This window comes from Xylona heveae (genome assembly GCF_001619985.1).
Source record: "Xylona heveae TC161 unplaced genomic scaffold L228scaffold_4, whole genome shotgun sequence".
NCBI classification, from domain to species: Eukaryota; Fungi; Ascomycota; class Xylonomycetes; order Xylonales; family Xylonaceae; genus Xylona; species Xylona heveae.
Window position 1 is genome coordinate 2,098,142 of NW_017264196.1, and position 13,040 is coordinate 2,111,181.

Genomic DNA, 13,040 nt, shown 5'->3' on the forward strand with positions numbered 1-13,040 from the left:
GCGTCCAGCCCTATCGGTGCTGCGCCTTCGTCTCTTTATTGGCCTCTCTACGAGCGAATTTGCATACGGTCTCCTCGTACGATGCCATTCTAGACTTCATTTTCAATTCATAAGACTGACAGTCTTGCATAGATCAATAACAATGGCAAAACCATAGATGATTGAAGCTGCATTTCTAATTTTCTCGCTGCATGTTTTTAGTATTTGACGACCATTACTTATGTAAATCCGGAAAGCGCCTTTGAAAACATCCTTTCTCATATTTTAATCCGCATTACCAGATTCCTAGTAGCAAGGGCAAAACTTTTTGGTATCCTCAACCTTCCAATTACCGATCACGCCCCAATTTTCTAAAAAATCTGCATTACCATCATCATTATATCCGACGTAAGATGTCGTTTTTCAGTAACCAAAATCCTCATAAATAATCCTCTCACCCGCCAACCAATTCAACACTGCGCTTTTGAGCCTTGGACCTACGCACATATACCATTCATTTACTTCTTCTTCTTCTTCTCCTCCCTTTTCAGCGTCGGCAGCGCTCAGCTCATCTACGTCTCTTTTCTCAAGTCTTCTCAACTCGACCTTGACGCCGCTCTGCATGACCTGTTGAAGACTCTTTCTGTCTTCCTTGGTCTCGATATCCGTCTCGGCTTTACCTGTCAGAAACAATTGGACGACTCCAGGATGGACAAGCAGTTCTGGATACCGCCGAAATGTGTCTGCCACGAGACCGATATCTTTGATGGAAATAGACCATAGCAGGCGCAGGCGACGGGAGTCAATGAAGGGCAGTTGGCCGAGTAAGGGGGTGATTCCGATGCCGCCGGCGATGAATGGAATAATCGCGTGGGACACGGACTGGGAATGAGAATTGGGAGAATAGGGAGAATCGGGAGAGTGAGGAACTGAATCATAACTAGTTGCAAAGCTAAAGTCTCCGCCAAACCCCTTCAATGGAATCTTGTATTCCGTCTTGGTTCGCTTTGCGCGTGCGGCTTGATCGAAGAGATAGCTTGTCACGCGCCCTACTCTTCTGATGGTCAGCTCGAATTCTGTGTCGTCTTGAGGAAGGACAGGAGGAAGAGGACCGGTGGCGGCGCTTCTGGTGGTTCTGGCGGGTCCGGGTGCCTTTGAGGATTTGTTTCGGCCGAGGCTCGGCGGACTGGAGATGGTAAATGTTCGCATGTAGTCGTCGTTTAAGGACCTGGGGTCGTCGTCGCGCATGTGGCTGTATCCAATGTCGAGGTCGTCCGCGAACGACAGGGCCGCGTATTGGCCTGGTTTCCACGGCGCGTGGACTGCAGAAGGGTCTTGGATTTTGAAGCGGAATCTCGAAATGGTGGGTGTTAGCCGCTCGGAGTTTATGAGCGTTGCGTAGGTGCTGGGTTGTTGTGTAGCGCCTCCTTCTGAGCCTAATTCTGTTCCTGCGGTGTGTTTCTCGGTCGTGGCAAATCGAACATTTGGATTGTATGGAGATGGCTCTCCCACAATACCCCGGAAGGAGAGGCCATTCTGGACGAACCGTGAAGACGTGATTGTTACTTTGACGGCTAGGTTCGATCGAGGCAGTATTGCGGCTGCGTCGTGGCCGATAAGGACCTCGGTTCGTCCAGTCAGATAGATTGCGTCCCCGGTATCAAAATCCGGAATGGCTAGTCCTGCGAGTGGTGTCGTTTGGAGATTTCCTAGCGTCTGGTAGAGTCTGTTCCCAGAGTACTCGGGGTAGACAATGACAGCGCCGGATGGATCGTTGGATAGCACTCGCACAAACCCTGGCGGTCCGCCACGGTGGTTTGTGTCCATGTCATGGCTTCCGTGCGAGGAGGAGATGAAGAATAGATCTGCCTTGGAGAGTAATGAAATTGCCTGTGGTGATAGTTGTGGTGAGTCGGATATCAGCTTTGGAGTTGGTGTAGCTGGTTGAATTTGTTTTTTGTTGAGATATTTTGGACAGTTACCTGAGATGGATTGTCAGTATAGGTTTTCAAGAGCTAATTGAACGGTAGACCTCGTCGTATATAATGCATGCTGGAAGTTTCATGTGTTTTGAGCATTACTGCAAAGGAAAAGAAGAGAACTTACCTAAACTTTCATCTATCCGCACAGCTAATTGCAATTGCCCTATTGCGTTTGTTTCTCTTGCTCCATGCTCCTCAAAGGCTTGAAGTGAGCCGGCAATCATTTTGCCATAGAGTTTCACTCGCATTCGATGCTCAAGATCAATGGCCAGGCCACCAATCATTATTCCATCTTTTCCAGGCTGAACTACTTCCCCATCATCCCGTCCCTTCAAAAGTGATTCAATCACAGGGTCATCTTTCTTATCCACAAGTGTGCTGATTCCAATTATTGAACTTCCAATGGGTCGAGCAAATCCGGCTTCTCCGCCAAGTATAGTCGTCCATGGCCGCTTCTTTGCGTCAAGTGTTCCGAGAGCGACCAATGGAGACCTTTGGGTCATATAGCCTGCTCCGGGGGAGAGAAAAGGTGAGCTGGGGTTGTCTTGATCAGGCACGTGCATGAGCTTGTGCATCTGATTCTCACCCTCATGCCAGGGCATACTTTCAGTCATATAGAATGCCATATTGGTAGGGAATACTGGAACAAAAAGAATTGAGCATCGATATTTCACATTTTCAATGAGTCTCAGAGGAATAGCTGCTCTCTATAAATACTTGATGGAGTTTCAATTCATTCCAAATATCTCAAATAGTCTGTATCGTTATAAGTAACCTATTGTCATCAATTGGAGATAGTAATCATGAGCACCCGTGGTTTGGGAATCTGGAGTTGGAGGGGCGGATATTCCTTCCGCGGGCCATTCTCGGGTGGAATGACTAATCAGATCTCCCAGCGGCTGCCGAAGTAGCTCCTACGCTAATATTTGCAGAAACGATACTTTGATGATTCAGGTACTTCCTTTGTAACGGTTTATGCAGTGGGAGCACAAGTACCGTACTTCCAGAAGAGTCTCAAACCTTGACTTGGCGCCTCACATCAAAATACTGGAACTCGTTTCTGGTATCCAAACATCCACACCTCAGGCATCCTAATAGGCAGGACCTGCGCCGAGTCTATACGAACCCCATTTTCCACTATCGCGTTTCATCCTTTCTTTTCACCATCTGGCGTCTTGGAACCTTTTCATTTTTGCGGTCACACGTTAGCAGACTTCTCGTAGTCCTCGGAAAAGTCGGACAGACCTTCGTTGCCCCCTTCTTTCCACCCTCAGGAAGTGCTTCGTCCTCAGACAGCAACGGTTCGTGAAGATGGCCTCCCTGGGAGAAGATCTCCTCGGCATTGTCAATAAGCTGCAGGACTTGGTCTTTAACACCATTGGCAATGACTCGTTGGACCTTCCGCAAATTGTATGGCCCGCCATCTATTGAGCATTCGCGCTCCACCTTTTCGATGCGGCGAATGACTTGCTAATACATGCAACAGGTCGTAGTGGGATCACAATCATCGGGAAAGTCGTCGGTAATTGAGAATATTGTTGGCAGGGATTTCCTTCCTCGAGGAAGCGGCATTGTCACCCGACGACCCCTCATCCTGCAGTTGATAAACGTTCCGAGCGAGAGAGATGACCGGCCAGAGGGCGATGAAATTCATGTGCCTCACACTGCGGCCAGCGTCGATGGCCAAGGCGAGTGGGCAGAATTTCATCACCGTCCGGGCCAACAATTTCACGATTTTGGTGATGTGAAGCGGGAGATTGAAAATGAGACTGCTCGGATAGCTGGTAACAACAAGGGTATCAACCGGCAACCGATCAACCTTAAGATCTATTCCCCCCACGTTCTCAACCTCACCTTGGTCGATCTTCCTGGTCTGACAAAGGTAAGTGGAAGCTATAGTATTACGCCTTACGGGACAAATCTAACAATATACTTATCCAGGTGCCCATTGGCGATCAGCCATCCGACATCGAGAAGCAGACACGAACCCTTATTTCCGAATATATTGCAAAGCCCAATAGTATCATCCTTGCTGTCTCCCCTGCCAACGTTGACCTTGTCAACTCTGAGGCATTGAAGCTCGCCCGCCATGTTGATCCTATGGGCCGCCGAACCATTGGTGTCCTGACCAAGCTGGATCTTATGGATCACGGCACCAACGCGCTTGATATCCTCTCCGGACGTGTATATCCTCTGAAACTGGGATTCATCGGTGTGGTAAACAGATCACAGCAGGATATTCAGGGCAACAAGTCGCTCTCCGATGCGTTGCAGGCTGAGCGCGATTTCTTCAGGCACCACCCGGCGTATCGAAACATGGCGAACCGATGCGGCACTCAGTTTTTGGCCAAGAGCCTGAACTCGACTCTCATGGCTCACATTCGTGAGCGCCTACCCGACATCAAGGCTCGTCTCAATACGTTGATGGGCCAGACCCAACAAGAGCTGGCCAGCTACGGCGATATGCAATTCAGCGGCAAGGAGCACCGTGGTTCTCTGATTCTGCAACTCATGACCAGATTCGCAAACTCTTTCATCGCTTCAATCGATGGTACTTCGTCGGAGATTTCCACGCGTGAGCTCTGTGGTGGCGCCAGGATTTATTACATATTCAACTCCGTCTTTGGCAACTCGCTCGAAACCATTGACCCTACTACCAACCTCTCAGTATTGGACATTCGGACCGCGATTCGAAATTCCACCGGACCTCGGCCCAGTCTCTTCGTGCCCGAACTCGCCTTTGATCTCCTCGTCAAGCCGCAAATTAAGATGCTTGACATCCCCAGCCAGCGTTGCGTTGAGCTCGTTTATGAGGAGCTGATTAAGATTTGCCATACGTGCGGCTCAGCTGTAAGTCTTATCACCTCGCCTCATGACTTATCCCTCACCCCCTTTTTGCCTTTACTCATCTAATCAGAACCAGGAACTATCTCGTTTCCCTCGCCTGCAAGCTAAATTAATTGAAGTCGTTTCCGACCTCTTGCGTGAACGGTTAGGGCCATGCTCTGGCTATGTCGAATCGCTCATTGCTATTCAGCGGGCATATATCAATACGAATCACCCCAACTTCCTCGGTGCTGCGGCTGCCATGTCGTCGGTTATCAACGACAAGAACGAGAAGGAGAAGAAGGCTCAGGCCGCCCTCGCGGAGGAGAAGCGCAAGCAAGAGCGGAGACGATTAAAGGAGGCAGACACCGTCAATGGTGCCGGAGGACCGGATGATGACGAGGATGGTCCGGAGGAGAAGCCTCAGTCGTTGCCTGTCCGCCATCGCGCGTCAAAGGCTACCAGGAGCATGTCTCCTGCAGTTGGCCGTGGCTTCGAGAATGGCCATAGCTCGATCGCTGCTTCCCTGAACGGAAACCAGGGCACTGGCAGTGCCAAGGACAGCTTCCTGAACTATTTCTTTGGAAAAGATGGCAGTGGAATCGCTACGCCCACTGGAAACGCTGCTTCAACGATGCTCGGTCAGAGACATGTCAGCAACCACCTTGAGCCTTCTATTGCGCAGAGCATTCGCCGTGGCGAGACGAAGATTGAGCGTCCAGCTCCTGTGCAAGCCGTTCAAGACGACTTCGACTTCCCAGCCCCGATGGCTGATGATAACCCCTTCGTAAGTAACTTTTCGTGTAAAATTTTAAGAGGCGTTATTGAGCTAACCTCATTTCCCCCTTAGCCCGGCGAAGAGACTCCAGCGTTGACTGAGCGTGAGGCCCTCGAGACTGAGCTTATTCGTCGCCTTATCTCATCGTACTTCAACATTGTTCGCGAAACTATCGCCGACCAAGTCCCCAAGGCTGTCATGCACCTTCTTGTCAACCACTCCAAGGATGTGGTTCAGAATCGGCTTGTTAGCGAGCTCTACAAGGAAGACCTTTTCCAGGACCTGCTCTATGAAGACGACGCCATCAAGGCCGAGCGCGAGAAATGCGAGAAGCTCCTTTCGACCTATCGCGAGGCCGCCAAGATTGTTGGCGAGGTCTTGTAAGCTGGCTAGCTCTCTTTTCAGTCCGTTAGACCAGGTTTGAATTGGCAATAGGTTCTGCCACACATGACTCCGGTAGACATTAGAGGGATGACGTTTTGTGTTGTCGCTTTTCTGGTGACTGAAAGTTTTTCTTTTTTCGTGTGTCTGGTTAGGATATGGAAATAATCATCCTGTCCTTGGCCCGTCTCCGCTCATGGAAAGCCTCATTCCGTAGGCTTCTCCCCCCTCTTATACCGATCTCACTCATCTCATTTTCCGCATGTCCGGTACGCTGAAGTCTCTACTCTTCATTTCGCTCTATGCCACATCCACTTTTCCTTTGAACGGAATTTGGCATTACGCCGCGTCCCATATCTGCCGTACGACAGGCCTGCACAGGACATGTTCTCCGAAACTATGTTTTATTTATTGTATAACATATCTGGCTCTTCCTTGGAGTCTGTATCTTTTTTTTTTTTTTTCCTTTTTCACCGCCTCTCTGCTCTCCTGAGCTTGAACTCTACTTTCATATTCGAGTTGTTCGGAGCACATGATTTTCCAGAGGACGACCTCTCAGCGCCATGGGGATGCGATGTAGCTTTGTACTTTGTACGATGGTTGGATGTGTAGATAAATACAATCTGGGCGAACTTTTTATGACTTTTTTTTTGGCGCATATAAAATCTCAAACGTGTTTGAACTGGGTCGAGAATCATTGAGCGTAAAAATACAACCTTGCAATCGAATGGCCATGCCATGATTACCCTATGTTTACCAACAAATCATCAGTCGGACGTTGAATACTACAAGCTGCTTTTCTTGGACGAACACCGTCAGACCCCTGAAAATAGCGCAGCAGGAAAAAGTCCAATTCTAGTCTATATGATCTAGTATAAGATTGGATGCTAAAGTAATGGTCATCATGAACGCCGCGAAGAGTTCCCTCGAGAATTCTTCATTCGAAAATACCCAGTATGCAGAAGTACGCGACGATGAGAAATGTGCAGAGTTCATTGCTCTGACTCAAACCCAAGAAACCAGAAAATGCTGAGCAGCAGAAAATAGCTAACAGTACATGAAATAATATATACAGTATAGGTATCTTGTTCCACCATCGCCGTGAAGTCTCCAAGCAAAGACAAAAGTGCAGTGCGCGCTCTCCTTACTTCGCTTGCACAATTTCTGTGTGATTAAGCTCCCACAGTCCCAACGGCCCGATACTTTTCTCGATAAGTCTCGAATGCTTTGATTTGAGGTTCTGTAGCGACGCCGAGAATGCCGTGATAAACATCATCCAGGGTGAGAATGGACAAAATCGGTACGCCGGTCTCGAGCTTAAGCTGCTCAATGGCACTGAGGTTTGAGAGTCGAGGCTCATTTTTGTCCTCTTGAACATCGAGGGCCATCCTTTCTTTCCGATCCAGTGCAACTATAATTCCCGCCAAAGTGCCTCCCTGTTTCGCAATAATGTCGATACTTTCGCGCATTGCCGTGCCTGCGGCGACTACATCGTCGATAACTAGCACCCGCTGTCCTGCAATGGGAGCACCGACAATGATTCCCTTTTCGCCATGGCCTTTTGCCTCCTTGCGATTGAAGCTATATGAGATACGCCCATATTTTTCAGGCTTCATGACAGCTAGCTGCGCCACAACGGCAGTAGCAAGCGGAACGCCCTTGTATGCGGGGCCAAAGAGCACATCAAACTCGAAATTTGTACGCTCTGCAAAGTCTATGATGGTTTGTGCATACGCACGACTGATGCTGTGCAGGAGGTCGGCACGGTGAAAACATCCGGCGTTAAAGAAATATGGTGTCGGCCGTTGGCATTTTAAGGAATAATCTCCCAACTGAATGACTGACTCGCTGATTGCCTTAGCCAGGAAATCGGCTTTATATTTGGGCAAAGTTTGAGGCACCATCTTGACGGTTATAAATATGTGCGTGAGGAGATAAAAATGACGTGAGCGACACAAAAATAGAAAATATGTGTCAAGGACCAAAAGAAAAGGAGTCCTCAAATGACAAGAAACTTTTTGAAAACCCGTGCGAGAAAAGAAAGACCAAACAGCATCTGGGGCGGCATCCAGAAATATGTTTCCGAGGTGAAGCTAATTGACAGCCCCACGGCTCAAGGGGAATTTTTTTCTTCTCCGCATTTGTCAATTTTATTGATGGCACCATCGAAGCCATTTCTTGGCCGAAACCGAACAATCGATCATGGTAGATTACCGTGTGTCGAAGAAAGCTATGATTTTCTACTGTGGGGTTGGTGATTGTGGAGATAAGGGTGTTGATAGACGGCTTTGCAGCCTTCTTGGCTCAGATAAGGAGTTGACAGACGCCCCTTGGCTGCGATAGTCCCGCGGACATCGCCAAACTTTAGCACCCGCAGCGAATAAGACAAGGGGCATGCTAGCATGACAGATGACGATAAGGCTGTGATTTCGACCTGACAACTACTGTTGATATCTGATTCTCAAGATCTATACCACCACACCGTCACGGTAGTCGAGACCAAATCGCATCATTTTCCCTGTGCACTGTACCTTGCGGTGATGGAGAGATTTCTATGTTACTTTCGTTCGAGTGCCCACAGGCGGGGCGCCATGGGCATTTGATTCTCTTCAATAGGTTGACTGGCGCTCAGAGACTCAAACATATTTCCATTCTCTCTCAAAAATTTTTATGACTGCATTTTATAGAGGAATAATAACAGGAATTTTTATTCTAGAGCTTTTTTTGACAGAAATACTCCAATCAAGAGAATCAGCAGCAGGCTCTCAAGTTGAGTGGTGTTGTTCAAGATGGTTCGCAACTTGGTTGTCCTGGGCGGCAGCGCACATCCAAGTCTGACACGCAAAATTTGCGACTATCTGGATATTTCACCAGCAGAAGTGTTACTTGGAAAATTTGCCGTTGGCGAGACAAGAGTGGAAATCAAGGACTCGGTTCGTGGTAAAGAAGTTTATATAATACAAGCAGCTGGCGAGAACATCGATGACTCTCTTGTTGAACTTCTCATCACCATTTCCGCATGCAAAATCGCATCCGCAAAGCGAGTCACTGCAGTCTTACCGCTGTTCCCATACTCCAAGCAAGCAGACAATTGCTATGAGCGATCTGATAGTCCTCTTGGGAAAGCGCCAAAAGGCGTGGAAATGACAGATTCTATTACTTTAGAATGTGATCTCCAAAACACATCTATCTCGCCGGCATCTTCGCGAACCAGTCTTGACGCAGAAGGAGACGTGGACGAATCCGACAGCAGCGACAGCGCTTCAGCATCTCCTGTTCTTAGAGGCATGAGCACATCAACTCGCGGATCCGCTTCCCCACGACAATCAGCTGCAGCATTGCACCCTGGATACAAGCAATGGCAGGCCAAACCCGGTACTTTGGTCGCTAATCTCCTGACGTGCGCCGGCGCGGACCATATTATCACCATGGATTTGCATGACTCGCAGTATCAAGGTTTCTTCAATATTCCTGTGGATAATTTGACGGCCAAATCCTTGATCAAGAGGCACATTCGATACCAGCTTCCCGAATTTTCCAGCACGATCATCGTCAGTCCTGATGCTGGAGGGGCAAAAAGAGCTACCGCTATTGCTGATGAGCTCTCCTTGGACTTTGCTCTGATCCACAAGGTAGCTTCCTCAATTGTAAGTGTACTAGTATATCATTTGTGCTCTCTATTTCGGAAAGTCTTGGATCTAACATGAGCTCTCCAGTCACGCGAAGAAAACCCAACGATAGCAAAGGATGGCATGATTCTGGTTGGCGACGTGCGTGGGCGCACTGCAGTCTTGATTGACGACTTGGCCGACACTTGTGAAACCCTCACACGTGCTGCGCGTCTGCTTAAGAACAAAGGAGCTAAGAACGTATATGCGTTTGTCACCCATGGAGTTTTCGGTGGTGAGGCGGTAGAAAAGATTGATGCAAGCGCAGTGGACAAGGTTTTCGTGACGAACAGTGTCCCGCAAGAGCAGCATCTGCAAAGATGTAACAAGCTTGAGGTTCTGGATATCAGTACACTACTTGCCGAAGTAAGTTGTTCTGCAGCACATCTAAATATCAGACGTTTGTCTAATCCTCGTCTCGCAGACAATCCGCCGGATTTACTACGGTGAAAGCGTAAGCGCACTTTTCTCACGAAGTCTTTAACGGAAAGCTTTGACATTTACGTTATTCCCTGGTTATTTTTCCTCATAAAAGATGTTGTCTAGTATAAATTTCGAATGGCTCTTTCGAGCATTGGCAAGGCAAAAGCTGCTCAAAAATTCTTTTTTTTTTGACTTGATTTCATTGCACTTAAGGCTAAAGTGGTAGTTTTTACTATAGTAATTTGCATAATTATTCAATCCTAATTTCCTAACGTTGTTGAAATATAATATCTCGCTGAGCCAGTGACCGGCACCTAATGTCTCAATTTCCGCTTTGTTCTCTGCTTCTGCTGGAAGAGTGCTAGTCCGAAGATCGGAAGCAAGATTTTCCATTAAGTAACCCCAAACCCTTTCTCTAATAGAAAAGAATTTTGAAAGCACATCGAAATTATGGACAGCGTATTACCCAGGGTTGGGTTGGAGATCAGGAGGAAAACAGATATCCAAGAACGGTATAGCGTGAGATATCATTCCTCGTGGACTTATCATTGCTTATCTCTCACCCGCGTGTCAAGCTTTCTGGTCGTGATAGAAGGATTTTGGAATCCCTCGAAAGGCAGGATAAGCGAGATATACCTTATCAACCCCAGGGATCTGCCAAGACCCCTAGAAACAATAGTTTGGAATCTATTTCTTCTGGCACAGACGAGTTGATGAACAGGGAATATTTTACAATCGTTAGCTTCGAAATTGAAGACGAAACGTACCTGATCATTCGGTCACAATGTACGATATGCTAGCAGCCAGCCAGGAAGGAAAATAATATCCGGATCTGATAGTTGGACCCTCTGGATAGGATAATACTGCCATGTGATTTTGATGAGTGCAGAGAATAATCTCCGCGCCTTGACAAGACTTGCATGGAGTGCGCTAGGAATACCTTGAGACTGGCACCCGGCGCCAATTGTTTCACCGTGCTGATTTAATCGGAGAGAGATTTGTTGATGTTTATGGCCCCTTGTGCTAAAATTCCTTTATTTTTTTTTTCGGCTCAGGCTCATGTTGGTAATCTAAATTATCTCTACAAGCTGTATACATTCACTTATTCCTTCTTTGCTGATTTGCTATTCTCTTTTCATTTCGTCTGTGGTATCTGAACGTTGCACATAATCTCAGCATTGCTTTCGTTTCATAAAGATACCCTTTACTGTTTTTCTCAATTTTTGCCGAAAATTTCACCAAGTCGAATTATTGAGACGATAGGCGGATTGCTCCTCACTCAGGCACTGAAGCACAGAAGGATAATATGGCGACAAATACCATTAAGCTTTTGACAGGTAATAGTCATCCGGTGTTGGCTCAGAGGGTCGCAGATCAGTGAGTTTCCCGTACTCGATACCGACGAATATTTCCCTCATAGGACTTCTGAGGAAGAATTTACTTTCACTCTTTCACGGATAATCATGCTGTTTAGACTGCACATACTGTTGCTAATATATATTCTATTTTCAAGGCTCGGTGTCCCTTTGACTCCGACGTTTATCACTCGTCATCCAAATCAGGAGGCAAGCATTACTATCGGCGAGTCAGTCCGAGACGAAGATGGTATTTTTATTCCTTATTACCCCCCTAACGAGTTGAGCACGACGGGAAAGAAACAAAACATAAAACTCTAATAGCTTTTCAGTATTTATTTTGCAATCACCAGCGCCCGGCAGAGTCAATGAGGGCCTAATGGAGCTTCTCATCATGATCAATGCTTGCAAATCCGCGTCCGCTCGTCGGATCACCGCCGTGATACCCAACTACCCCTACGCCCGCCAAGATAAAAAAGACAAAGCGAGAGCACCAATCTCGGCAAAGCTTATTGCAAGTATGCTTCAGATGGCTGGATGCAATCATGTAATCACGATGGATTTGCACGCCAGTCAAATTCAGGGATTCTTCAGCGTCCCAGTAGACAATCTATATGCTGAACCAAGCACGATTCGATACATCAAGGAGGAAATTGGGCTGGAAAACACAATCATTGTCTCACCGGATGCAGGTGGAGCAAAGAGGTGAGGCCACACGTTCAATTCCTTGCCTGGCCATATATTTCGAGGGCCAGAAGCTAATAGTAATTCGTACAGGGCAACGTCAATTGCCGATCGTCTCAAGCTTGGGTTTGCATTGATTCACAAAGAGCGAAGTCGTCCCAACCAGGTATCTCGAATGGTCCTGGTGGGCGATGTTACAGGAAAGACAGCAATTTTAATTGATGACATGGCCGATACGTGCGGCACGTTAATAAAAGCAGCAGATACTCTCATTGATGCAGGAGCGCGCGAGGTCATGGCCATGGTCACGCATGGAACATTAAGTGGCAATGCTATTGAGATGCTTAACAAGAGCCGGTTATCACGGCTTGTTGTGACGAATACGCTCCCGACAGAAGACAAAGTGGACAGATGTCGGATATTGTGGACTTTGGATATCAGCCCGACGGTATGTTAAAGCCGTTTTATGTTGCTCTTCTACCCCAGCGCAAAGAGATATTGGGAATATCTGACTAACTTAGTTACAGATCGCGGAGGCCTGCAGAAGAACGCATAATGGTGAAAGTGTGTCATATTTGTTCAGCCATGCTCCTGCCGGCAGCCTGTGATATAATGATAGTTTAGCGTCCTTGTTTTGTTTAAGAAGTATGTGCGTATTATTTCAGAGCCTTATTTGTAGAACTAAAAAGCCAGCTTGATGGTTATGTATATCAAAGCGTACTGCATTAAGGTTCGAGTATCTTAAATTCCTCAAGAGTATTTATTTTTTTTTTTAAAAAAAAAAATGAATGCCAATTGAAATGAGAAGATGCGTATTTGTTACTGCTAACAAAACATGACCATGCTGGCAGCTTTGCGGTCAGGCCTCATTTACGTATTCAAATGACAGCAGCGGAATGGCCTGATGGTTAAAAGAGTGTCTGTAGATAAGGCTGCTCCTTCGGTCCGATAGCGGGAATGACTA

The 13,040-nt window shown here is 47.2% G+C and overlaps 5 protein-coding genes across 5 annotated transcripts; 3 read left to right on the plus strand and 2 right to left on the minus strand.

Moving 5' to 3' along the window:
- Positions 1 to 112: 112 nt before the first annotated feature.
- On the minus strand, positions 113 to 2,747 carry L228DRAFT_282502 (oxidoreductase). The gene is made up of 2 exons (XM_018336005.1): positions 2,086 to 2,747; positions 113 to 1,961 (listed from the first exon to the last, which is right to left on the minus strand). Exons 1-2 carry the CDS (start codon positions 2,585 to 2,587, stop codon positions 403 to 405), a joined length of 2,061 nt encoding a protein of 686 aa, XP_018189377.1. The 5' UTR covers positions 2,588 to 2,747; the 3' UTR covers positions 113 to 402.
- A 305-nt stretch (positions 2,748 to 3,052) lies between these two features.
- On the plus strand, positions 3,053 to 6,330 carry L228DRAFT_246672 (dynamin-1). The gene is made up of 5 exons (XM_018332473.1): positions 3,053 to 3,371; positions 3,448 to 3,843; positions 3,903 to 4,811; positions 4,885 to 5,574; positions 5,638 to 6,330. The coding sequence occupies exons 1-5, from the start codon at positions 3,273 to 3,275 to the stop codon at positions 5,947 to 5,949; spliced, it is 2,406 nt and encodes an 801-aa protein (XP_018189378.1). The 5' UTR covers positions 3,053 to 3,272; the 3' UTR covers positions 5,950 to 6,330.
- Positions 6,331 to 6,778: 448 nt separating this feature from the next.
- On the minus strand, positions 6,779 to 8,119 carry L228DRAFT_246675 (orotate phosphoribosyltransferase). The gene has a single exon (XM_018332474.1). The coding sequence runs from the start codon at positions 7,848 to 7,850 to the stop codon at positions 7,119 to 7,121; it is 732 nt and encodes a 243-aa protein (XP_018189379.1). The 5' UTR covers positions 7,851 to 8,119; the 3' UTR covers positions 6,779 to 7,118.
- A 616-nt stretch (positions 8,120 to 8,735) lies between these two features.
- L228DRAFT_255814 (ribose-phosphate pyrophosphokinase) lies at positions 8,736 to 10,131 on the plus strand (the record flags this gene model as incomplete). Its single annotated transcript, XM_018333896.1, has 3 exons — positions 8,736 to 9,593; positions 9,663 to 9,980; positions 10,039 to 10,131. The coding sequence occupies 3 exons, from the start codon at positions 8,736 to 8,738 to the stop codon at positions 10,096 to 10,098; spliced, it is 1,236 nt and encodes a 411-aa protein (XP_018189380.1). The 3' UTR covers positions 10,099 to 10,131.
- Positions 10,132 to 11,343: 1,212 nt separating this feature from the next.
- L228DRAFT_229528 (phosphoribosyl pyrophosphokinase) lies at positions 11,344 to 12,770 on the plus strand (the record flags this gene model as incomplete). The annotated part of the gene is made up of 5 exons (XM_018330505.1): positions 11,344 to 11,414; positions 11,551 to 11,642; positions 11,725 to 12,097; positions 12,170 to 12,524; positions 12,604 to 12,770. 5 exons carry the CDS (start codon positions 11,344 to 11,346, stop codon positions 12,682 to 12,684), a joined length of 972 nt encoding a protein of 323 aa, XP_018189381.1. The 3' UTR covers positions 12,685 to 12,770.
- Positions 12,771 to 13,040: the final 270 nt, after the last annotated feature.